The sequence below is a fragment of the Pleurodeles waltl genome, chromosome 7 (genome assembly GCF_031143425.1).
Source record: "Pleurodeles waltl isolate 20211129_DDA chromosome 7, aPleWal1.hap1.20221129, whole genome shotgun sequence".
NCBI classification, from domain to species: Eukaryota; Metazoa; Chordata; class Amphibia; order Caudata; family Salamandridae; genus Pleurodeles; species Pleurodeles waltl.
This window is the reverse complement of record NC_090446.1, coordinates 545,208,964-545,235,111: the sequence shown is the minus strand read 5'-3', so window position 1 is coordinate 545,235,111 and position 26,148 is coordinate 545,208,964. Positions and strand designations below refer to the sequence as shown.

The 26,148-nt window shown below is 45.4% G+C and overlaps 1 protein-coding gene across 1 annotated transcript in view; it reads right to left on the bottom strand.

Moving 5' to 3' along the window:
• Positions 1-8,779: 8,779 nt before the first annotated feature.
• LOC138247279 (serine protease inhibitor Kazal-type 1-like) overlaps positions 8,780-26,148 on the bottom strand; it is a 152,000-nt gene continuing 134,631 nt past the window's right edge. The window contains exon 4 of the mRNA XM_069201998.1: positions 8,780-8,927. Within this exon, the coding sequence (XP_069058099.1) occupies positions 8,882-8,927 (46 nt within the window). The 3' untranslated portion in view covers positions 8,780-8,881. The remainder of the gene's footprint in view (positions 8,928-26,148) is intronic.

Here is a 26,148-nt window from a genome sequence, read left to right as displayed (position 1 = left end):
AGAGGACCTACACTGCATGTGCTGCTGTGACCTCGGTCTGGAAGAGACAATGGCACGTGCGTCTGGGGAAAGAGCCCCTGCCTTCACTACACAGGAGTTGGAGAAGCTTGTGGACGGGGTCCTCCCCCAGTCCACGCTACTCTACGGTCCTCCAGACCAACAGGTCAGTACATAGGGTGCAAGTTGTATGGGCTATGCCTGGGTGGAGAGGGCTGGATGTAAGAAGGAAGGGGGCAGAGTTCTGCGAGCATGAAGGAGTGTGAATGCATGTGCCACATGGCAAGGGCAGGGATGTGGGCCACTCACTTCGACGGTGCAGTTGTTAATGACTTCTCTTCTTCCCCTGTACATGTCATGTAGGTCAGCGCCCACCAGAAGAAGGATATTTGGCGTGCCATCGCCAAGGACGTCCGGACCCTGGGGGTCCACCAGAGACGGAGCACCCACTGCCGTAAAAGATGGGAGGACATTCGCCACTGGAGCAAGAAGACGGCGGAGGCTCAGCTAGGGATGGCCTCCCAACGTGGGAGGGGTGCCCGTCGCACCATGACCCCCCTGATGTTCCGGATCCTGGCGGTGGCCTACCCTGAGTTGGATGGGCGCATGAGGGCATCACAGCAGACACAAGGGGGTGAGTACACTCTCATTCTGCTGACTTTGCGCGCAGTGGAGGGGTCTGGGTGGGGGAGGAGGGCTGTGGGTTTCCCTAGGCCAGGGGGAGTTCCGTAGGCTAGGCCCCTCCGTAATGCAGGCCATGTGCCACTCCCCCCACCTCTGTAGAGTGCCAAGTACAGGTATACATGCCCCTGTGTCATCTATGTGTGCAGATGTCCACCATAGCCATGTAGACCATATCCCAGGAACTGCATCTGTAGAGCCCAAGAGAGCGGCGTAGTGCAGGGGGCTGCTGTGTCTGTATTGTCCTCCAACGGTAGCGGTAAGCCATGCACTCAACCTGTCTTTCTTCTGTTTCCCCACCCCTTTTTGTGCTCTCCCCGTTCTTTTGTGCATCAGCATCATCAGGCGGAGGTACAGTGGCACCGGAGCACAAGGGGGCTGCATCCCACATGGCCATGGAGGGCCACACCATGGACTCAGAATACACCAGTGGGACAGAGGACGAGGGGAGCTTCACGGCAGTCACCGGATCAGCAACCAGCGACACGGACTCGTCCTCCGATGGGAGCTCCCTTGTGGTGGCGGCACCATCTGTGCCCCCCACTTCTAGAGGTACAGCCGCCACCCCCCCTACCAGCACCGCCCTCCCAGCAGCCCCTCAGCCTTCGCCCGGTGCCTGCTCACCCAGGAGGGTGCGCATCACCTTCGCCCCAGGCACCTCAGCCCCTGCCCCTGTCACCCCTGCTGCCCTCAGTGAGGAGGCCATTGACCTCCTCAGGTCACTCACTGTTGGGCAGTCTACCATTGTGAATGCCTTCCAGGGTGTAGAAAGGGAGTTGCAACACACTAATGCATTCCTGGAGGGCATTCATTCTGGTCAGGCTGCCCATCATCGAACCCTGCAATCTCTGGCCTCAGCACTGATGGCAGCCATTGTCCCTGTGTCTAGCCTCCCCCTCCACCTTCCTCCACCCAGACCCAATCCCCTGTACCTCAGCCTATCCCAAGCACACCATCGGACCAGCCTGCACACACCTCAACACACAAGGGCAGCTCAGGCAAACATGGGCACCTCACATCTCACAGGCACTCACACAAGCATCACCCACATACAGACACAGCAACATCCACTGCCTCCACTGTGTCGCCCTCCTCATCGTCTCCCTCCTCCCTCCCTGTGTCGTCTACACTCTCACCTGCATGCACTATCACTACAGCCAGTAGGACTCGCACCAGAACATCCAGCACCACACCCCGCTCACCTGCACTCACCACCCCCACTACCATTTACACGTCCCCTGTGTCCTCTCCCAGTGTGTCTGTGACGCCCCCTCCCAAAGTACACAAACGCGGGCACACACACACCCAACATCCATCCACCTCACGACAGCCTCCAGAACATGCACCTGCACCCAAATCATCAAAAGTTACACCTTCTACAACCACCTCCTCTTCCTCCACTCCCAGGCCCCCTCCAGCTACCCATCCCAGTGTTCGTCAGAAATGTTTCCTGAGCAACGTTGACCTCTTTCCCACCACCCCCCCTCCAATTCAGAGGTCCCGTAGTAGCACCTCAGCCAAAAAATGTCCGGTACCAGTGGTGCCTGTTAGAGGTATGTGGAGTGCACCGGCCACCAGGTCAGCCAGTGTGACACGGAGCCAAAGAACAGCCAGCCCCCCCCCCCTGTGAAGCACCAGAAGTTGGACAGTGCCCGATGGGAGAGGGTGAAGACTCCTGCCGGCAAAGCCGCTCACAAGGGTCCCGGGGGGAGTGTCGAGTCAGCTGTGACTCCTCCCAAGGTGGGGAAGGGGCAGAAGAAAGCGCCAAAGTCTGGGAAGAGCAGCACGGCGGAGAAGGCCGCCATCATCCCCGCTGCCCAGGACGCCACCGCCAGCCCCATCGTCACTGGTCAGGAGACCACCGCCAGAGTCAGTGCCCAGGAAGGCAGCACAATCGTCACTGGTCAGGAGACCACCGCCAGAGTCAGTGTCCAGGAGGGCCCCAGCAGCCACAGCCCGCTGGGCAATGAGGGACCGCCATGGCACACACCGCTGCACAGGTCAGAGACAGCAAAGTCAAGCACCGCTGAACAGGGCAAAGACCGCCATGGCAAGCACCGATGAACAGGTCAGAATCTGCAAAGTCAAGCACCGCTGAACAGGGCAAAGACCGCCATGGCAAGCACCACTGAACAGGGCAAGCACCGATGAACAGGGCGAAGACCGCCATGGCAAGCACCGCTGAACAGGTCAGAAACTGCAAAGTCAAGCACCGCTGAACAGGGCAAGTACCGCTGAACATGGCAAGCACCGCCAACAGAAGCATCGCTAGCCCATGTGCGGCAGGGGCAGTGACGGAACTGGGACCGTCACGGGGAGAGTGATGCACTCTGGGCACCAGTCCCCCTCCAGAACCAGTGGAGAACAGCATCCACTACCTGAGTCCTTAACAGGATGAAGCACTCTGGGCACCAGTCCCCCTCCAGAACCAGTGGAGAACAGCATCCACTACCTGAGTCCTTAACAGGTTGAAGCACTCTGGGCACCAGTCCCCCTCCAGAACCAGTGGAGACTGTTATCCACTTGAGAGTCTGTGGCTTTGCACTCCCCAGGATGGTACAGTGGGCAAACCACCCACTGCAAAGACTTGTGAGACTGTGGCTTTGCACTCCCCAGGATGGTACAGTGGGCAAACCACCCACTGCAAAGACTTGTGAGACTGTGGCTTTGCACTCCCCAGGATGGTACAGTGGGCAAACCACCCACTGCAAAGACTTGTGGGACTGTGGCTTTGCACTCCCCAGGATACATCAATGGGCATGGAGCCCCGTCGTGGATCTGGCGTGGTACTGTCATCCGGCTGAGGTGCCCCCCCTTCCGTTCTCCCTGAGGTGCCTGTTGTATTTCTATCTGATGCCCCTGCAGTGTTCTCTCCGTTTCTGGACAGGTATCGTGTGTGGGCCTCGCCCATGCATTTTGGGCCCAGTGGTCCATGGACACTGAATGGTGCATACCTGCACTACTAATCGTGATGTATATTTTTGGAATGTGTATATATTTCTGTATATATTAGCTTACTGTATTTTGATACATTACAATGGTTGTGCTCATTTCCTTTTGTCTTTGCATTCTTCCGGGGGTGTTGGGAGTTGTTACTGTGATGTTTGGAAATGCATTGGTGTGTGTGTTGTAGTGTGCGAGGGTCGGGGTGGGTGTGGGGGTGTTGCGTGTGTGTGTCCCTGACTTTTGCCTCCCCCCTCCCCTATGTCGTAGGTGCAGTACTCACCGTTGTCTTCGGCGCCGTCATTGCTGATGTTCATAGAGGAGCAGGAACACTATCGCAGGGAGTATTTGGAGTTCCGGCTCCATGGTGCCCTCCTTCCTCGTGGAGTGTGTTAAGGTGAGCGTTTTCCCATTGAAATGGCTGTTTCCGCCGTGTTTTTATCCACGGTGAATCCGCCCCAGAAAAGGTGGCGGATTGGCCTGTTGTAATACTGTGGGTGGTACTTTGTCTTCCGCCTGTCTGTTGGCGGTGACCGCCGCGCTGCTTGTCTGTACCGCGTGGCGGTCGGAGTATTAAAGTGGCTGTCTATGTTGGCGGTTTCCGCCACGGTCATAATTCCCTTTTTTTTTCCGCCGGCCTGTTTGCGGTATTACCGCCGCTTTAACACCGTCCGCCAGGTTTGTAATGACCCCCAAAGTTCTCAATACTTAGAGAACAGTAAACAGGCAATCTGTATAGCCGAAACAATGCAGGGTAAAAGGAGGTATCATACAGTGGAGATCATAATATATACATAGGATGAGGTACCCTTTCAGTATTTTGAAATTATATTTCATGTCAGGTTCCATGGCCATAGAGAGCACTGTTTACCAAACTGTGCATTCTGTTTTTTCATAGGTCGTGAAAGAGCAAGCTATAAATAAAGGTGTCTTTAAATTCTGAATTTATCTTGTCACATTTGCTGGCTTCAAAGACCAAGGTCGAATGTCAGGCTAAGTCTTCAGACAAGTTGCTGCTTTTAACATGGGGATTGGTGTCAACAAAATACTCTCACTTTGCAGTCAGAGGAAGAAAAATAAAGTGAATAATGTCTAGCTGGAGTACAGTTAGTGTGAAAGGAAAGGCAGTGGGATGTCATTTTTTGTAACACACAACATGTAAATACCTGCAAAAGAACGGTACACATTCAAGCAGTTAGGAAAGCACGAATGAAGCACATTTTTGTATTTCTGAAGTGTGATGGGAACAAGCTAGACTTTAATAGGATCCAAACAATGAAGCCACTTGGTAACCCACATGTGATTTATATTCACTGAAACCCAATATACAAACATTATTATTTGTGTGCCATGTAAAGTTAAACTTTCTGCCTGTACACATTTCCTGGCCATTTCAACAGAAAATGAGTTCTCTGTAAAGAACAGTGTTCACAAACATGAAACTATAGTTAAATTAAAAAAACACCCACCTGATGTCCATTAAAGCTAGGTGGGTCACCAAAGTTTGCCATTTGAAAAGTGAGTTGTGGTTCTGAAAATGTTTGGGAAGCACTGATATAGAGGAATAAAGACAGAGGCCTGGTTTGTTTATGAGGTAATTGAACTTCAAGGCAACTTACAATATGCTTTTAACATACCATAGAGATTACTGTATTCCTTCTAATACACAATTAAAATCACTCTACCTACTTTACTACTTAAATCATTGCTGCCTTGCTTTTTTATATGAATGAGATAGTATGTTACAGCCCTGAAGAATAAATGCAGACTCTGTTCTGTGAAAATAAACACACCAAAATTATTTAGTATTTGTTGGACCTGGCCCTTTTTGCATGGCCATCCTCAAACTTTTTGCTTCCTTCCTTCTATTTTTTTCTGACCAATTTTTGTTGGCTTTAGGACTTTGGGCACTTTACTACTGTTAACCAGTGCTAAAGTACATATGCTCTCTGTCTAAATTGATTTACTAGTAAGTCCCCAGTGAATTGTACTAGAGGTGTCCAGGGCCTCTAAATCAAATGCTACTAGGGGGTCTACAGCACTGTTTGTGCCACCCACTTTAGTAGTCCTGTAACCATGTCTCAGACCTGCCACTGCAGTGTCTGTGTGTGCAGTTTAGCACTGCCAATTCGACTTGGCAAGTGTATCCACTTGCCAGGCCCAAACCTTCCCTTTTACTACATGTAAGTCACCCCTAAGATAAGCCCTAGGTAGCCCCATGGGCAGGGTGCTGTGTATTTAAGAGATAGGGCATGTATCGGTTTGTTTTACATGTCCTGTTAGCGAAATACTGCCAAATTCAGTTTTTACTATTACAAGGCCTATCTCTCCTATAGGTTAACATGGGGACTGCCTTTAAGTATCTTTTAAGTGCAGTTTCCCATTGGGAGCAGATAGAAATGCAGAGTTTGGGGTCTCTGAACTCACAATTTAAAAATACATCTTTGGTAAAGTTGGTTTTTAGATTGTCAGTTTGAAACTGCCACTTTTAGAAAGTAGGCATTTTCTTGCTTCACCATTCCGTGCCTCTGCCTGCTTGTGGAATCAAAGTCTGGGTCTGGCTGACAGTTGGGCTGTTTTTCGAATTCCCTCTAGACAGTGACACAAAGGGAGCTGGGGGGTGTCTTGCATATCCTGAGTCTCCTGGGCTAGAATGGGGAGGGAGGAGCTGACACCTGTACCTGAAAGGGCTGTTTCTATCCTCACACAATGCAGTCTCTGACTCCCTGGTGTGTGGCCAGACCTGGGCAAGGCAGGATCTTGTGAACAACAAAGACTTTCTTTTGAAGTTTGCCTCCTTCAAAGGCAGACTTTGGTATAAGGAGTGGACCCCAAACCCCAGACCTTTAAAGCACCTCTGTATCAAGAGAAACCTCTGCCAAGGAGAAGAGCTGAAGAGCTGGAGGAGGAGTACTGCCCCTTTGCTGTGTGTCGTTTGCTGGGTTGGCCTGCAGTTGCTGCTTCTGCCTTAGAGAGGACAGAGACCGTCCTTTTCTGTGTATCCTGCTTGTGAAGTTTCTCCAAGGGCTTGGACTGAGCTTGCCTCCTTTTCAGAAGTCTCAGGGACACAAAGACTTCACCTACCAGCCTCTGGGTTCACTTGCTGTGGACTCTAACTCACCCTTGGGAGTAAAAGCTGATTGAAAACCAAGAAAAAACAAGTGCACCGACTTCAGATGATGTCCGGACTGGCGCCTCCGCCTGACCCTGCAACACCACCTGCAACCGAAGCTGTGGCCCCCGCTGGAGTGCAACAACCCCGACTGACTTTGCAGGCCTGACACCGCTGCAGCCCCGCTCTCGTCCTGTGACCTCGAGAGTCCCAGGTGCCGTTTCTCCGATGTCTGTGACACCCGACTTCGCCGCGGTGCCTGCAGCCCCGCGGCGTGACTGCGACCCCGTGAGGTCTCCCCACCATGTCTCGACCCGCCGGACATTGACCCCGACGGAGCATAAGGAAACAATGCTTTGCACTGAGTCCGCTTTATCTGCACTGCTCCGCAGCAAGGGCCTGACGCTTTGCACCAAAGCCTTCGCTCCACTGCGCCGCTGCACCGGAACCGATGCTGCACCAGATCCAGCGACACCTCACTTCCCTGATTCTGTGCACCGACTTGTTTTCATAACTGTGCTTGTGTATATTGGATTTTTATTTTTGTTGTTTTGGTCTTCTTTTAATCAGTCAAATATTGGCTATTTTTCTAAACTGGCGTTGAGTCCTTTTGTGGTGTTTTCACTGTGTTACTCTGTGTGATGGTACAAATACTTTACACATTGCCTCTGAGATAAGCCTGACTGCTTTTGCCAAACTACCAAGGGGGTGAGCAGGGGTTATCTGAGCTGTGTATCTCCCTTACCCTGACTAGAGTGTAGCCCCTGCTTGGACAGAGTGCAAACTGACTGCCAACCAGAGATCCCATTTCTAACAGTATTTTTCCTAAAATAAATTAGAATCAGTTTAATGTAAGTCAGATTAAGGAAATGATATAGGTCAGAATGTGAAGAAACATCCATAGATAGTCTTTCTTTTCTGTAATGATATATTGGCCCAGAATTACTAAGATTTTGCTTTTGGGTTGTGTATTCTTTTGATGCAGCCTGATGTTAAGCCTATTTTGTAATTTACTAAGCCATACAAAGCCTGATTTGTATGGCATAGCGTGGCGTTGTACAAAAAGTAATGCAACCCAGTGTGCAGAGCTGCCTCTCATTAACTTGTGTCAGGGAGGCTTTACATGGGTGCATCATGGTCTTTCCAGTGCTCCTAACCATGTATTCTGATGTAAACCAATTTTTACTAAAATCAGTAGCCATGGGTCCTGCCCAGAACGGTCGCCTGCCCAAGGCTGGTGTTACAAGGAGACATATCTTTAATTCTCCCTGTTACTTCCACTTTAGGTATGTGCTGCATTTTGCAGCACAGTTACAAAAAGAAATACACCTCTGAGAATAGTTTTTATGCAGCAAGATATCATGTCAGCAACTTATCTTGCTGTTTTGTGTTTCATCCAAGATTGCTAAATCTGGGACGTGGTGTGCAAAACATAAACACTGCCATAAATACCTCCTTTCTTAAGATAACTGTTAGAAAAACAGATCAGAAGAAGGAAAAGCCGGTTCTTGTTTACATTATTTAAAGTGTATTCGTAACTATACTCTATGGCCTGCCTTTCATTTTGGCTGATGGCTCAGGAATCAGGCCTTATGATCAAATATTCCAATGGTTATTCCAGACCATTGTTTTTCACCCACTATGCCGTTCCAGTCAGAAGCCACCTTATGCAAATCATTTCTGACCCTGCTCCTCATAGGAAGAGCCCACCCTAAACTGCCAGGCAATGAAAGCGATGGGAAAGAAAATGGAGGACACTATCTCTGGAGCAGTGTGCTCCTCAGCAAATGTCCCTGAGATTAGCAAAACCATTGGCACAGCCCCTCCACTTGCAACAGTCTGCCTTCTGTATTCAATTGTGACCAGGGTTAAATATGTTTATTTGCAAGTGCCACCTAGGGTATCAAAAGCAAATAACTTGCTTCTCTGTCTTTTACAATTCTGTGATATCTATCATGAAAATGGTTAACACATTTTGTTTCCAAAACTGAATTCCAGACCAAAACAGAAAAGAAATAAACTTATTTGAAGGTTCAAATGCTTTTATTGAAGTAAAAAGTGAAGTGATGCTGTAAGATGCTATTGGGAGAAGAAGAGAGACTTGGATGAGTCAGCGAAGCTTTTCCTGAAAGACATTGCCATCAATTTTCAGCACAATCCCATCTTCTTGATTCGAACGTCAGTATGCCTTAACCTTTGATATGAACAAAAACAGTTAAATATTTAGTCAATATGAAACAGAAACAAATAACACTTCTTATTTTTCTTTAAAGAAATATTATTCAGTGCTGGTAGTGGTCAGTTGAAATGTCAGATTTGGTTTCATGCGAGCCTAGTAATAACTCCCAAAAGTAAGGCACGATTCAAGCATGAGATGCTAAATTAGCACAGATACCCTCTGCCTTGGTCCAACAGGCTCATGACCAACTCTGCAGCAGAGATTTACTGACACTTTGCACCAGGTTTCTGTCGCAAAAACTGTTGTTTATGGGAATTACTTTTCACTGTGAGTCCTGATTTGGGTTAGAGAATAGCCTAATGGTATGTAAAGTAGTGAAATGTGCTACATTATGTTACTTTGCTTCAAGGGGACTTTCAGGAGTGGTACACAGGTGTTCCCATGGAACCATCTATGGGGTTTTGATGCAAGTGCCTGTGAACTGACACTGAGAGACAGGGATGCGCTCCAAAAAGTTACACTATGTTGAAGCAGGCATAAAGTTTGAGAAAATATTATTTTTTTCCCCAAAGGGTTTTCCAGGTTTACACATGCACTGAACTGTACAGTACACATACAAGGTGGAAAAGTGGTAAACTATGTCAAAACATAGGGCCTCATTTACAAGGCCTTTGCGCCTCAGTTGCATACATTTATGACGCAGTGGTGGCGCTAAGCAGTGCTTTACACTGCTACACATTTACAAACTGACACATTGGGCCCAATGCATCAGTTTGTAAAGCCTTGTGTCACATTATACCTGCACCAGGTATAATGTATGCATGATAGGCATTGCCAGGCAAAAAGCCACACAAAACTGATGCAGTGAATTTCTGACATATCTGTGGAGCCTTGTGCAATGGAGCTCTGTATAGTAAATACAGCGCATCCATGGCATTGTTAAAGAATCATTAGGCAATTCAAGAAATCTGACGCATTGGGCTGATGCGTCAGTTTGTTGTAAAAGAAGCCCATAGTATTTTGTATTAGTGGGGTGCCCTTCCGGTACAAAATCTGTGATTGACTTCACACACACCCTTGCACTATGCAAATTTGCATCAAAAAGTATAAATCTGGGCCTATCTGATTCTAATGGGCAACACCAACATAGGGCACCTTTTCACCACTTTAAACATCAATAACAGACACATTTCCAGTAAGGAGCAATATCAGATGCAGAGAATTCTTGTATCATCCCTGCCCCAAGATAATTTAAATATATATAAATCAGCAACGTCAAGGATTCATCAAAGATCAGGTCTGGCTAGTGGCATACTGCCAGTGCTTGTCAGTCATCATATCCATCCTTCCCTCAGAACTCCTTCATACTAGAAATTGCAAAATGATGGAACTCTCATGTGGTCTCGAAAATGTAAGAAGGGCACAGTAATGAATTTTTAATCGTCCATATCTTCTCCATCAATTACATGTTGTAGTCAGGATCACAAAGAGAAACATTAATTTTCCACAAATCTACTATTCCAGCCAGATTCAAGTCAAACATCACTTTCTCCAGGAATTCAACACCCCCATCAATATTTTAGGTCTGATTTGGCAATGTAGCTGTTGCCAAGCCATTTGTGATAAACAAATGAGAGTTGAAAGAACGGCTTAGACTTCACCCAAGTGTTACTCGTCCTGAGTACAGGATATGATTGGGCCGAAGATGAGTGTTTCTGCCAAAAAGAGTGCTTATATTGCACTGATTGGCTTGTGGCAAAGTTAATACTCTGTACAGAATGATTGTGTTGGTTTTTATGGAAAACCAGTGATCATGGCTGTAGGTTTGATTAGTTTATTATGAAATGTTACTAAAAAGACAGTAGGCCTGATGCATTTATTGTAAAAAGCATAAGATCAACCAATCCATTGAAGGGTGAATTGTTATGATTCTGTATAAAAGCCTGTAGAGAATAAATGTTTACATCGAATCTCACAGATTACTGAAATAGGCACAGGATTTTGTGCTGGTTACCCCTGTGAGAAATCGTGGACCTAGAACATTTTCTCCGTGAGCATCCTTGTTAGGTACTCTTCGGAGAGATTATATTTTGTTGTGTCAACTATAATTTTATATAACTTTGTCATTTTAGCACTGTGTGCCTCGTTTGAAAACTTAAACTCAACACTGTAGGCCTGAGTTAGTTATGGTGACAATCTATAGGTCTGATTGGCGTACTAGGAAAAGTTATGACCGATGTCATAATTCTGATTTGTTTATTATGACAAAGGAAGTAAGCCTGAATTATTTATTGTGCAACACATATGTTAAAGTCAAAGGGCCATTAAGGATGGATTGTTATTACACTGTATTCAAGGCTGTAGACGTCCGACCTCATCGATTGCCATAGTAGGCAATAGTTTGGGTGTTTGACACACCTCGAGTGCACAGTTACGAGTGTAGTCCTGCTTTTTGTTTTTTAATGGGTAGTATGATGCAGCAGCTCAACCCATAAGTGTATCTTAGATGGACCATATCAGCACGAATGCTTGTAGGAAGAGACCGTAGTGGAGACAGAGCCAGTCTCCAAGAGAAATGCTTTGTAATTAGACCTTGCACAAGAAAACTGGCCTATTGTTCCCAGACATCTTTCATAGAGCCGACAGCTGCTGATGGTGAGATTAAGCAGCCCTGACCCATGTAGATGACTAAGGAGATATGATGGTGTACTCGGGTATTGCACCTTAAATCATACCGCAGAGGGCAATATGAGACCAAGACTGACATATGAAGGACCCCAGACACCACAGCTGATGCCTCGGAAAGAACAAAGTGAAATGAGAGCAGGCCCTGCAAAATTGACAATAACTAGAGAAGATGTTCAAACCTATAAATTAATCTTTCAGGGAGCTGGACAGCTCTGTGTACAGTAAGAACTACTCTTTTCTCCCTCCCCCCACTCCCTCCCCCTAGTGCCTTGACACCCTCACAGGTGATTAGTCACGCTCTACAAATCCCTGATTGATTGATTATTAAGCTGAAATCTCTCATTTGTAATGCACATTTACAGAAAGAAGTTACTGCATGCTGAGCCAATAAAGTCTATCCCCTGCACAAACAAATGGCGTCCAATTGGACAAAAGTGTGATGGTGGACTCACTGATCAGCCTTAAATCAAAAGGCACGCTAAGGTAGCCAGGGTGGACACAGGCTATAAAACTTGAATGCCTATACATTGAAGAATGTAAGACTAGAGAAGCTGAACAGACAATTGGACACTGCACCAGGTCAGTGGTTCCCTCCCTTTTGACTTATGTGGATCCCCACTTTATCATTAGTGGAGTCTGAGGACCCCTAGTGAATCAGAATTGGAATACCGGGACCCCCCAATGAATCATTACTGATAGCTGGGGACCTAATCTGTTAATATTGTATAATTTTCGATGCAGTCGCTGAACCCCTGAGGAGGATTCACGTACCCCCAGGGGTCCCCAGACCACAGGTTGGGAACCACTGCAGTAGGTGATTCCCCTTCTGAAAGGACTGACATCCCTCAAGCAGATACTGCAGTTTGATATTATGCAAAATCAAATGTCATTCTGGCAGGACAAATGAAAGGAAATTTAGAAGGTCTACTCAATAAAATTTTCAAAGATATTCAACAGGTAAAATGGTTTCATGATAGTTCAGCAGCAATTATAAAAGAGAACTTTTACCACAGGAACAAAAACATAGACAGAATAGTATTCCGTCTAGAACATATGGAACAAAAGATTTCAGCTCTAAAAGATATAGAGAGAGAGATATGGAAGGATCAAATGGCAGAATAAAAAATGAAATTAAAGCAAAGCAGGAAGACGGAGAAAACAGATCTTAGCACAGAGATCAGCCAGATCAACTGAATTTTTTTAAAACTCTAACTGATTTTGAGGGGAATGATTTTGAGGGGGATGTAACAATAATGACCTACAAGAAGATTCCTCTAACCTGAATCTCAGGCAAAACAAAAATCACACAATGTTTAAGTATACAATAGATTTTTAAGAGACCCAGGGCCTGATTTAGATGTCAACGGTCTTACTGCCAAACCAGTACAGCAGCGGGCCAAGTATTTTGTCAAGCTGACAGCAGCCCACCCTATTTCGATCTATGGAGGCTCAGCCTTCATCCACGTCAAAGGAGTGGACTCCATAATGCCAGCTGTGTCCGCAACGACCATGGCAGACAACAATGTTGCTGATTAGTACCCCAGATGACTGATTAGTATTCCAGACATCTAGCATAACATACATTATCAAACTTAAGTTACCAAAACATCTTGGGTAATCTAAAACAGTAGTATCATGGCTGTTATGATCTATTTAACAATAACAAACATGTATTGTCAGATTGTGTGTTGTCCTTTATGAACACCTCTTGCCTTTGCCTAGTCCTTTGCTATATCTCAATGTAGGGTGTTTTACTTCCAAAAACAGATCTTACACTCCATCAATATACACATGAACTTATAGTGCTTGTAAGTGGTACCTTAACCTATTCACTTTCAACACATGTGTGCACATGTTGCAAATGTCTGTTTAATTTTCACTGTAAATATATATATATATATAGGTATGTGCAACCCACTTTTTTCACAAATAATGGCAATAGTGTATACGTGTATACAAATGCCTTCAACTACCATTATGCCCTGCTTTAGTCTCTGCAAAACAACAGTGTAATGTGATGTAGCTCAACCTCTCTTTCCTTCCATATATGCACAAAAGTCAAAGCTTGTTGTAGGTGACATCTACAATTTCATGGTATGTTTTGAAATGTCACCTGCTGTGTCGTTCCAGTATGTTATCACCTTCTTGTCACTATATTAAATTGATCTACTTGTTTAATAAATCATAGTTTGTGTTTTCAAAGGTTTCCGATCATGTTCTGTGGCATGCTGATTATAAGTAGTATTGCTGCACAAATTACTTTGCAGTGTACATATGATGGCCAATGCCATTGAATACAATAAGTTGTACCATCATTTGTGTCTGAGACTGGTAGGCATTGAAATGGCACAGCTCTCAAATCTCCTTTCTACTGTGTTGAGTGGTATGTCTGGTACATGGAATGTACACTGGTACATCTCATGATTCAGGACATCTCTCCATCATTGTTTCTAAAGTTTGCATATGTGCAAATTACCCTGCATTAGTAAAAAGTCACAAATCACACAAAGGCCTAACCATTCCATCATTCGTAAATTCTTAGTTTTTTCAGGTTGCTTCATTTGTTCAAGAAGACGCATTTGTGGTGCAATATAGACCTTTAATGTAATTTTCTTTGTAATTCATATTGGGGGAAATACCCAGGGCCATTGGACCCCCGTCTGCAACTGAACTCACATCCATTCCAGGTCAGGATCAAGCCTTCAGTGAGGACACAACTCCTGAAAGTCTAGATGATGACATGCTGGGTACATCTGGTCTTTCTGGGCAGACAGCCTAAGTGAGTCACACTCTGCCCACAACCACACCTCCCACCCCAGCTGCTACAGCAACTCAGCCTATTGATTTCCCCACTTCCTTTATCCAGAGGAGCACAAATCACATCTTGTGCCTCAGTCCTGGCTACTGTTGACCAACCACCACCACTACCACCTCCAGTTATGCCAGGACCTAGTGGGATGGGGCACAGTGCCTCAAGAGGATAGGGTAGTGAGGGTAGGAGATGTGGGAGGGAATCTGTGGGCCAGCATAGTAATACCACTGGTGTCACTGTCACCCAGACCACCATTGACTGAGTCTTGGAAGCATTCTGAAAAACCTAGTATGTGATGGACCAGATAGTCACAGAGCTCCCGGACATCAAGCAGGGTCAGAGGGAGCACAATCTGCAGATGGAGAATCTCAACTCCAATTTGGGCTCCTTGGCTGTGGTGATGATTGACATTTACCACTGTATGTGCAGGGCTTTTCCTGTACCATCAACCCCTGCCTGTGGTCCCTCAGCATCAGGAGCAAATACACCAACCTCAGTCACAGACAGGGTGGCTCTGCCACAATAGGTGAGTGCTCCACCCACCCCAGGCCCTGCATCTGTGCTGCCCTCCCCCCCAACAGTAGGGGGCATGCATCCGGACCACCACCTCTAAGAGATGCAGTACCTAATTTCATCCAGTGTTTGTCTACCAATCACTCTGTCGACTATTTCGGACACCCATTTACATTTTCTACGGAGAGCTGAATTTTGTAGCTTGAACTCCAAACAATTTAGCCTATACAATAATAGTTTCAACCACCATGGTACTTGTTTCTTTTATCCTTGCTTGTCATTTGAATCTATTTTGTTCATTTGGGCCACAGAAATAAATGTAAATTACACATAATGAAAGACTGTTGTGTTTGTTGTGTGACTTAGTTTATCATTTCTTACTTTAAACATTATTTTGCCAACTATATTGACCAATAACTTCCACAGGCATATCAATACGATAAATATGTAACATATTTCCTATTTCATTAAAACAAAACAAAGTAATTTCACAATGTATTGGTGCCATACATGGGTAGGTAACACGTCTCTGAGTTAAGCATAGTGCTGTTAAGAAACCAGACATAGGCCCAATAATCTGTGCCGTGTATAGGTTGACAATCCACGACCTTGGCACCATGGAAGAAAGGGAAAATTACAGTGTATCAAATGAAACAGGCACATTATCATTGATTCATGACAACAGTTGCTGGGGAGAAAAGCCTGGGTTGGCATTTTGTTGAACTCACTGATGAAAATGGAGTGTGTAAATATGTGGATTTAATGGAAAAATTTTGAAACTGTTTTGAATTTGATCATATTTTATTGATATTACATATCAGGCTGTGCACTCTGGTTTGGGGACCTGGCGAGGCTCGAATTTCTGGTATGCATCCACACGTGTATGGACAAAGCGGGTTCCCGGTTAGCACACCATTATTTGGTTCCTGAACTTTTTAAGACGCTTGAAGTGGGGTGTGCATCCTACCATTTACAGGCAACAGTTGCAGCCAGACATCATGACCTCACAATAGGAATTGCAATATCAATAACACCAACAGTCTATATCATGGCAGCAACAAAATCTGAGGCCATAGGGCCAGTTCATTACATGGTGGCAGTATCTGGTGAAGTGTCACAATCATGTTTCAGTGGTGTGCTACAAAAAGTACTTTCAACTGTAAGGGGACACATCAACAGTAGGCTTGGGTGGAGTTTGTGGAAGTCCGTTATGCGGAACTCCGCGAAGTATAGAAAACACTCTGTGAACTCCACCTTATTCCAAGCGAGCGGGCAGAGTTACGATTGCCACCCGTTTGTGCTGATTGGTGCAAGTAGCATGCGCTGCATTGCAAATGCGAGCGCAAACTGCACCACGCTGTCACCCATGCACGCGGCCATCTTGTTTTTCTATTCTGTGCATGGTCCTGAGCCTACTTTAATCCCTACTTTATCTTAACCATCCTGTCTTTATCCAACTAATCCTCCCGTTTTACACTTATTTCCTTAATGTGTGTATTTGTGTGTGTATTTTGTGTTTTGCCTCTTTTTTCTATTTTCCGTAACTTTTTTGTCCCTTTAATAGTTTTCCCCTAACTTCTTCTAACTTTCCCTCTTTGTACTTTCTTTTACCCCTGTGTTTTTTTTTATTTCACACCCAGCGCCATGGCAGAACGTGGGGGACAAGGTAGTGCTAATGGAACTGGCACCACCAAGGGATGCAGCCTCACACCATTTTTTGTGAGGAGGAGGTGGCTGCACTTGTTTTTTTGTGCAGCGCCACCTTCCCTCCTTGTTGGCAGCAGACGGCAGGCCCAGCACTGGGTACGTCCTGCAGGAGTGTCAGCATCAGTGGGGAAAGGTGGGCCATTGCGACGCTGATGCACTGGGGTTCGGCGTACCCAGCAGCAGCTGATGCACCGCTGAGCCTATATTATTGACTAGGAGAGGGACCTGCTTGACCTACTGGGCGTCCAGGTTGTGGGGCTTGGTGAGTACTAGTAATTAATTATTACTAATTTTATTGTGTCCTGTCATATAATGCTATTTTTTTCAAATATCATACTGCTCACACTCAGAGTTAAATTAAGTTCACATAAGATTACGGATATAATGTGATGCAATTTGATCGAGCCAGGTGCTTGGTGCTACCTAGTTCTACTTGTTGTTGTAGGCGCTCGCTTGGGTGTATTATGCTGATTATGCTGGTTATGCTGACTCCTCAGTCCTTCTGTCACTTAGACTGTGGTACTGTGGTAGTAGTAATAAAAGCATGTAATACATATCAGTGAGTTAGTGTTCTCGGTGTCTTTCTTTTTATGTAGCTTGTACAGTCCCAAGCATTCTTCCAAAGATGTATGCATGCATCTATGCGTTAAAAAGGGAAACTGGCTGAGATGGCCCATGTAAGGGGGTTTGCAAATACAATTTGTGAAACAAAGATCATTCTTTGCAATACATTAGGATTTCTAAACGTAGCTTAGGAAATTTGAAATAGGGCTTAGGTAAGGTGTCGGAAATTAGGAATAGATCAACTCAATCATATAGGTATTAGGCAATCTGATTGAGAAAAGTAGTAAAGTACAATGTCAATATATTACTGCATTTGCCATTGCCTGGCATAATATTTTCTAGGAGATTAACTGTGCCACTAATCTATTTTTGTTATCTTCTTTATTTCGTACATCAGCACCCAAGGGCTAGAAAAAGGGATTGGAGGGTCGGGCCTAGGAAGGTGCCACCACCAGTGCCGCTGCAGGCAGAAGTTCCACTGCCACCTCCAGCACCGCAGGAGACAGTTTTGCTGGCCCCAGTAAGTTCTTGTTAATATTTATTTCTCTAACTTTTTACTCTCCCAATTTAGATGAATTTTTTCTCCTTTCTCTTTTGCTGTGACTCTTCTTTTCAAATGCTCTTCATTCTAGTCAATGTTTATTCATGTTATCCCACCCTGCATTGTCCTTTTTATATATTTGTTTGTTTCTGTGGCTGTCTTTCTCCTCTTTCTGTGATCTGTAGCTTAAGCTTTCTTCGGCTTGGTTATGCTGTACCTCTCCCCTAACCTTTATTATACCCTGTGGACCGGTACTGTAAGACTAAGATACTAGATTAGGTAGTCTACTGTGAAGATTGAAGAGTATGCAGACCCAAGCATGCTCGTCTATGCTTGTTTGTTGAGAAGGCTTTCTATTTCTTGCTCATGCTCAAATGATGGGAGAGTGGCCAAGGTCATGGTGAACCACTTCCCCCCAAATGTTGTATTATCCCAGCAGTTTCAATGACAGAGCAGCATGGCAGTAAAGTAGTATGAGGAAGGTTGCATTGCATTTGCCAAAATTGCCAACAAAAAACTAAATATATGTTCTTCATTGACCAATTTATTCTACCCCTTCGCTGCACTTCAGGTGACTCACAGTCATCATCCCATCTCTCCCCCTCCATTACGGTTGGCTTGATTACTGGCTTTAGTTTTCTAACAATTGTCAACAAGCAAAATACCCAAAGTGATATTTTTCATGAGAGAGGAGATACTGCTAACTCAACTGTAGTCATGTGGTGTGGTTGTATTTTGTTAAAAAAAAGGGAGAGATGTTTGTGGCATCTGAAATGTGTAATGTTGTTTTTTTTAAGCCGCACAGACCACCAGTGCCGGGGCCAGCACCAGTACGCCAGATGCAACACCTGAAAGGAGAGTCTCTGAGGTGGCAGGGGCGGGTGATGGCAAGTCACATTGCTTGTTTATTGACAATTACCAGTATGCCCACTGTATTCGTTAAGTCAGGCAGATCCCACAATCCATCATCATCCATGACCTCCCTGCCCATGGCACTTCAGGAGCTGCGATTCCGGCCCATGGGCCATGATGTGATGATGATGACCTCAACCAACTGCATCATGGATCAGCTGGACACTGCAGGGTTAGATGTGCAATGTGCATCTGCTTCTTTCAATGTAGCATTTGCAAAGCTTTCAATTAATTGCAAACCAAACCAAAAACAAGGCGGCAGATTTAAGAAAAGTGGCGCTGCATCCAATGCAGCACCACTTTTCTTGCGCCCCCCTAATGCCACCATGTGTTCGCTGTAATTAACATATGGCACACCATGGCGGTAGTTGGAGAACTAGCATCAAACTTTTTGATGCTAGTTTGGCACGTTGCTCTTTTTGACGCTAGTGGAGCACAGTGCAAGGAAACCCATTGATTAAAATGCGTGTCCTTTTAACTCCTGCTTTCAGCAGACATTAAAAATTACGGCCAAAATGGCGCAATTAAATCTTGTAGATTTCATTGCACCATTTTTGCGGGCCTCCTTGCGTCTGAACGCCCCCTTTGTATACATTATGCATGCATAATGTGGCGCAAAGGATTACAAAGTAAATGTGTAAACATGGCGCTGCAATTTTGCAAGCCTAACGCCACATTAGCATAAAAAAATGACGCTAATGTGGCGCTAGGTCTTCTTAAATTTGGGCCAAGGTGTCTTTCTCTTCCCTCCCAGTGCCCACTCAGTCACATCCCCTAGTACTCACTATTAATTTCTAACTTTTGTACAAATTGAGAAAAACATTTTTGGGGAATGTGCCAACTGTCACGGCCCAGACAAGTGGTTCATACTTCATATGGCTTCCATAATGGATTTACACCTGTTCAAATTTGACATTCATCAACTTTCAGTTTCAACTACAGTGACTGATTAAGCCCAAGCTGCATAATCAGTGAACCACCCCCTCCCCCAGTATTCCATGGCAAAACCTCTACAGTAACTACCTGGACTTTTCCCTGTACTTTACCCTGTGGCAGCAGACTGATGGCCTGATTGAGAGAGTTTGGTGGAGGGGGTTACTCTGTCCCAAATGTAACAGATTTCCTATTTGCCATATTCCGAATTGCAATACGATGGATGTGATATCTGTCACATTTGTGACAGAGTAACCCCTCCGCCAAACTAAATCAGTCCCAAATTCAAGTTTCCTTTCATTTTTCTTCCCTTACTGCCTAGTGAATGTATTTGATTTAAATAATTTGTGTTTGAGGGTGAGGCCAGGAAGTAAAGTGGGATTAAGGGGTTCATTATGAGTGTGGTGGTCTAGCACCGCTGCCAATGCGGCGGTCCGACCGCCACATTAAAACCCTGGCAGTCGGACCACCAAGGAACCTCCAGCTCCACCAGGAACTTGGATCCCTGCCGTCAGGAGGTGGTGGTGATCTTAATCCACCAGGGCAGCGCTGCAAGCAGGTGGTCTGGAGGTGGTAGTGATCCTAATCCCCCAGGGCAGCGCTGATACAACCTCATTCTCAGCCAGCCTTTTCATGGCGATAGCACCGCCCTGAAAAGGCTGGTGGAGAACAGGTGCAGGGTGCAGTGCACTTGGCATGGGCAGTTCAGGGCCCCCCTGCCCAGCTCCATCGGAAAGTTCACTGTCTGCTTTGCAGACAGTGAAAATTTCGAGGGTGCTGGTGTACCCTGCAAGCTACAGCAATGCCGCCGGCTCGATGACAAGCTGGTGACAATGCTGTAGCCTGTTTCCTGCTAGGCTGGCGGGTGGAAACCGAGATTTCTGCCCACCAGCCTAGCAGAAAACTCTTAATGGGGCCGGCAGAGAGATAGACTGTGTGGTGGTAACCTCCCCCTCTGAAGTTCGGCGGACGGTGAAAACCATCTGCCGAACTAGTAATGACCCCCTAAGTGTCTGTGATTTTGTCTTTTGCAGATGGGATACTCTGTGACGAACATGCCCAAAAAAATCTATATATCTTGTTTCTTTTCCTGTGCTGCAGTACATCATTTTTCCCACCGTCTACGTAAGCCAAACAGGATATCTATATTCCACATGTTATACATGACTTTTGTGGCAAATAATCATCATCTGCCTCTTGTAGTCAGGCTATGTTAGATGTGGCATCCTTAGGGTGGTCTTACCCCAGACTTTTTGCCTTTACCTTTTTACCTTCTGTTTTGTTGCTGTATCTTTTTGTTGGCCTTAGGATTGTGAGCACTTCACCACTACTCATCAGTGCTAAAGTGCATGTAATTTTCCCTAAAACATGGTAACATCAGTGTAACCAAAACTGGACTATTTAATTTACCTGCAAGTCCCTTGTAGTGTGGTATACCATATACCCAAGGCCTGTAAATTAAATGCTACTAGTGGGCCTGCAGCACTGATGGTGCCACCCACTTAAGTAACTCTGTAAACATGTCTCAGGCCTACCGCTGCAGAGCCTGTGTGTGTACTCTCACTGCCACCCCAACTTAACATCTAAAACCTCTTGCCAAGCCCAGAACTCCCCTTTCCCCGCTAAGGTAGGCCCCAGGTAGCCCACACGGCATGTTGCCATGTAAGCAAAAGGCAGGACATGTACCTTTCAGTTTTTCATGTCCTAGTAATGAAAAACTTCTAAAGTCATCTTTCATTACTGTGAGGCCTCCCCGTCTCATTGGCTAGCATTGGAAATTTCTTATAAAATCTTTTGGCTGACTAAACTTCCTGACCTGAGAGGTGTAGCTGCATCATGTTTAGTACCATTGGAATGGAAATAATAAATCCTCATCACTGGTAAAGTCGGATTTATTGTTACAATTTTAGAAATGCCACTTTCAGAATATGGACATTTTGTCTGAACTCTCTGCCCTGTGTGCCTACAGCCTATCTCCAATACACATTTGGCTTGGGCTAGGCGACAGCTACACTTATGCATTCCCTTCAGACACCCACAACACAGGTACTCAGATACATCTGCATTCTTCTGCATACTGATGGGCCTTCCTGCGGAGGAGGTTAGGAAGGGCTCACATTTTAAAGGGTAGTGACTAGAGTCCACACAAAGGGTCTGATTACCTCAAACTGGCAGTCTGGAGCCGAGGGGGACCTGTGCACTTCACCATAACCCTTTTGTAGTCACCCCCCACATCAAAGACACTTGTCAGTATAAGTACTGGGTCTCTTGACCCACTCAGGTAGTACACTACAGGACCTGTAAGAAACTCTGCTGGAGTACAGGCTGTGACGCTAGAAGGCTTGCCACTCTGCTGTGTCTGACTGTTCCCAGGAACTGCTGCCCTTCTTTGCTGTGCCACCCTGCTGCCTCCAAACCTCTGCCCTGCAAAAAAGACCTAAAAGACACCTCCAGAAGTGACTCCAAGGGCTTGCTGGCTTGTCCCCTGTCCTCTTCAAGGTCTAAGGGCCATCAATGACCTCACTTCCCGTATCAACTATTTTGCCTCTGCTAAAAGACTGCCTAAAATAATTCTAGCGCTCTGCTCTGAGAGAGTCAGGAGCCTACCCTCGGACTCAGCACACTGTGAACGGTTTACCAGAAAATTCGGCGTAGTGGGCTTTTTACTTATTAGTAGATCATCCAGCCTGAGTGCTGAACAAAGGCACCTCACCGCCACCGCATCAAGGAGATCCTGCGGCACAGCTTTTTGTGCCCTAAAGGAATCCCTCAGAGTGGCCTCTCCAGCTGAACAGGCAGGATCCAATGACAGCCGTCCATCAGGCTTTGCCCAGCGTGGCCTCTCCAGCTGAACCGGCAGGACTGAAAGGCCAGCGCCCTTCAGGAATACCCCAGCGTATCCCCCCCTTTTAGTGACTTGGGTCCCCTAGCCACTATCAGAGCCACCGCCTGTGTCGCAGAGCCTTGGAATTGGACCTCTGCCGCCGGACACTGGAGGCATTGAGTCTTGTGGGGGCCCTCGGGGTGCTCACTGTTGGTCCGCTATGATCTCCCGGCCCGCACTGAATCGCTTTTGCAACCCTAGTGGACTGTGGGTGTAACGAGGCTCTTTGCCGGTCAAGCCTTTCTGAGAGGGACTGCGCATTCCTTTTTTACACAAAATGAACCCATAATAATTAGAGCACTGCTTTTTCCTGACAATATTTGAGAATAGCCTCTGGTGATTTACTAAGTGGATCTTTGTCAATTTGATTGTAATATCTTTTGCAATTATAAAAATATGTCTATTTTGTATATATTCCTGTGTGGAACTTTCTTTTTTTTTGTGGTGTCTCACTGTATTTATTGCCTGCGTGTTGCACAAATACTTTACACATTGCCTGCTAAGTTAAGCCTGACTGCTCTGCACTAAGCTACCAGAGGGTGAGCACAGGTTAATTTAGTTGTGTATCTGACTTCCCTTGACTAGAGTGGTATGTTCTGCCTGCCTTAGGTGTATACCCTAGCCAACCAGAATGCCATTTCTAACAGGATAGAATTAAAAGGCATTTGGAGAAGAGCAGGGCCATTAGAATCAAAGATAATTTTTTGTTCATTGTAGCTGCCCAAACGGCAGACCGCATAGAGTAGCAAATATGTAGTGTACACGATGTGCAAGCTAGCATGCTTCCAGTCATTTAGCACAACAAGAATATAATACTTGTACTCCACAGTGGATGATGCCTCACTCATTAAGCAGATTTATTTTTATTTTGCCCACATAAAGTGTCTGTGTGGTTTAATTTTTTTAGGATATCCTATATCAGAAAAAAACACTCGTTGTTTAATATTATGCTGCCTCCTTTCAGACAGTCTGTGGTTTTCTGAGGCATGTGTTGTAATCATGTCCCTCCCTGTGACTGACTTTTGTAATCATCACATAAAAAATTCCAGCAGCAAAGTACTTATACTGTGCAACTATGTAATTTAATAAGAAGTGTTCGCACAGAACGTTCTTTACAATTTGACTTTTTTCTTCTTTCAGGATATAACTACTCTTGCTCGTTCACCTCCACCACGGACTTAGCAGGAGATTGTGGCCCTCCTCTGGCAGCAGAGGCTGGAGGCCACCTAGGCACATTACCAGTGTTTTGTGGATGAGGATTGCTTGTCACATGCCTCTGCTCCTACACTTGGACCCAGTTCCACCAGCCAACCGGCTGTACCTCCAGCCTCCAGGACACACGAGCGCCGTCGCCGGCCTTGAGCACCATTACCCCGTGCTGCGCCCCCTTTCAGACCGGCTCTACCATTGCCGTGTGGTACGGGAGCTGGCACAAGTGGGCCATCGGCTGGCATGCTTTCAGGGCCACATTGAACATCTGTAGACCCTCATAGAAAATGGCGTCTTCTAGCCCTTTTAAAAAAAAATGTGTTTTGGAGGAAGGGAGTAAATGTGGGTGGGAATTTGAGAAGGGCATTTCTTTCTTTTTGACATTGCTGCACAAATATGTTGGACTTGGACATTTCTTTTGGATATTGGTTGGGGATGGGTAAAGATGTGGGAGAGGGGTGGGCCTGTTGTGGGTGGAGAGGGTGAGTTGTACAGTTTACCATTTATATTTTATGTTAGTAAAGGGGAACATTTTATAATCTACTTAATGACTGAAGGTTTTTTTGTGTTTTACTTTGACTTTGCACTGATGCCTTTTCGTGCAACTTGTCTTTTTAATCTATATTTCTCTAAGTGTATGCCAGTTAGGAGAGTATGCTGCCATCCCCTATATTGCCTACCGGAATACATATAAACAACCAAGCACTTATCTCAACTGCAGTATAAGTTAGTTAAGTACTAAGCAAAGTAGTTCACTTCACTTCATAGTTCTGTTCCCTGTAAAGATGAAGTGATGGCTTTTCCTTCTGTCAAGCTTCCAAGTTCCAACACCTTACTGAAGAGTTTCCCAAGGTGCCTTCTTTATGGTAGTGGTAGTGCGCTAACAGGAAAGGCATCACAGCGAGGTCCAACTCCCACCTAGGTGATCTCCAACTGTAGGATTAATCAAAATGATCACAGGTGACTAATTTGAAAGAAAAACTGAACTGAGAGTTAGTAGGTTATACATATACATTTATATTATAGCTTTAGAAAGTCTGAGGAGAGACTATTACCACCATGGCACATCAAAGAATACCTCATCTCAAAAACTATCAAAAGTAAATTATTATGAGCAATGGTGAGCATGGAATTTGAAAACCAAAGTCATGAAATCCTCACGTCGCGAAATATGTACTCAAAGTCTGTACTAAGAGTCAACAAGATAAGTGGTTTATTGACACATAACAAATGACTCAATGATGATGTGCTGACTTTGAGGAATGACCTTTGTTCTTACCTATACGTGGTTGGGTAAGTAGGCTGTTGTGGGCTATAGCTCAGGTAATAGAAGATCCCGCCATGAGTTGGTGTCACATTTAACCACATCCGCCCGACCATGTGTAGGATCTATTTGGTGTAAATTAACTTAAGTCACACCTCAATAAATCACACAGCCCAGGAGGAGAAAGGTTAGTGGTTTGATGAATGGATGGGAAAGGAGATTTGGGGAACGGTGTGACAAAGACAAACACAACACAACAACAGTATTCATCAGGGCGATGAGCAGTGCATCATCATCATCATCATCAATCAGTTCTGGAAGGAAATAAATGAAAAAAATTAGTATGACACAGTTCAATTAAATGTATTGCAAACACTAACTCAAGGCTAGAGATCCAAATGTTCTGTCATCTAGGTTTGAAATGGAGGAGTGAATTGAACCCTTACAGTTCTAAAAAATGTAATTGGTAAAATAAAAATGATACTGTATTGCCAATTTGGGCGATGCATCTGCATTCTCCTCGGATTGCCTGTCACTCTTGGGTCCTGTCTTAAGACTGGTCCAATAGGTAAGCAGGAGTGTTGAGCTCATCTTTTGCCTTTTGTTCATGCTGGAGAGGAGAAGGTTTGCAGATTTTTAAAAGAGAAACTGTATTGTAGAGTCAAGGAGTACGGCAGAAGGAAGGTAAGCTTCATGAGGGGTGTACCAAGAAGACTCAGAGGCAGAGCAAATAACAAGAGGACTCAGAGTTTCACTTTTGCCACCAGTGAAACACACACACTCATCATCATTTCTCTAATCAACTCACCTCTCTCCATTCCACATAGCTGAGTACTAGGCCTCAGAGTCATAGCTTCCATTTGAAGTTGATAACTCTCTTCTTCTAGCTGTTGTTGGTGAGGTAGTCTAACCCTGAGTCCTTCCATCCTCCTCCTGATTCCAAATAACTCCCTCCCAGTCCCAACACAAGCAAGATAGATGTGTAGTGCACTGCTGTTGAAAATCAAGTAGAGAAACTGAATTGCCATATCTTGTATAGATTTGTGTTTGTTAACTAAAGTAACTGGTCTGGTCTCTGACGCACCCAAAAAAGGAGTAGACCTTACAGGTAAATTTTCGGCTATTAATTTAGAAAAGGCCAATCACCTTCTGGAAAAATTATCACCGGTCAAGCACCAAACATTGCAATTCAGCAAAATCAAGTTTAGC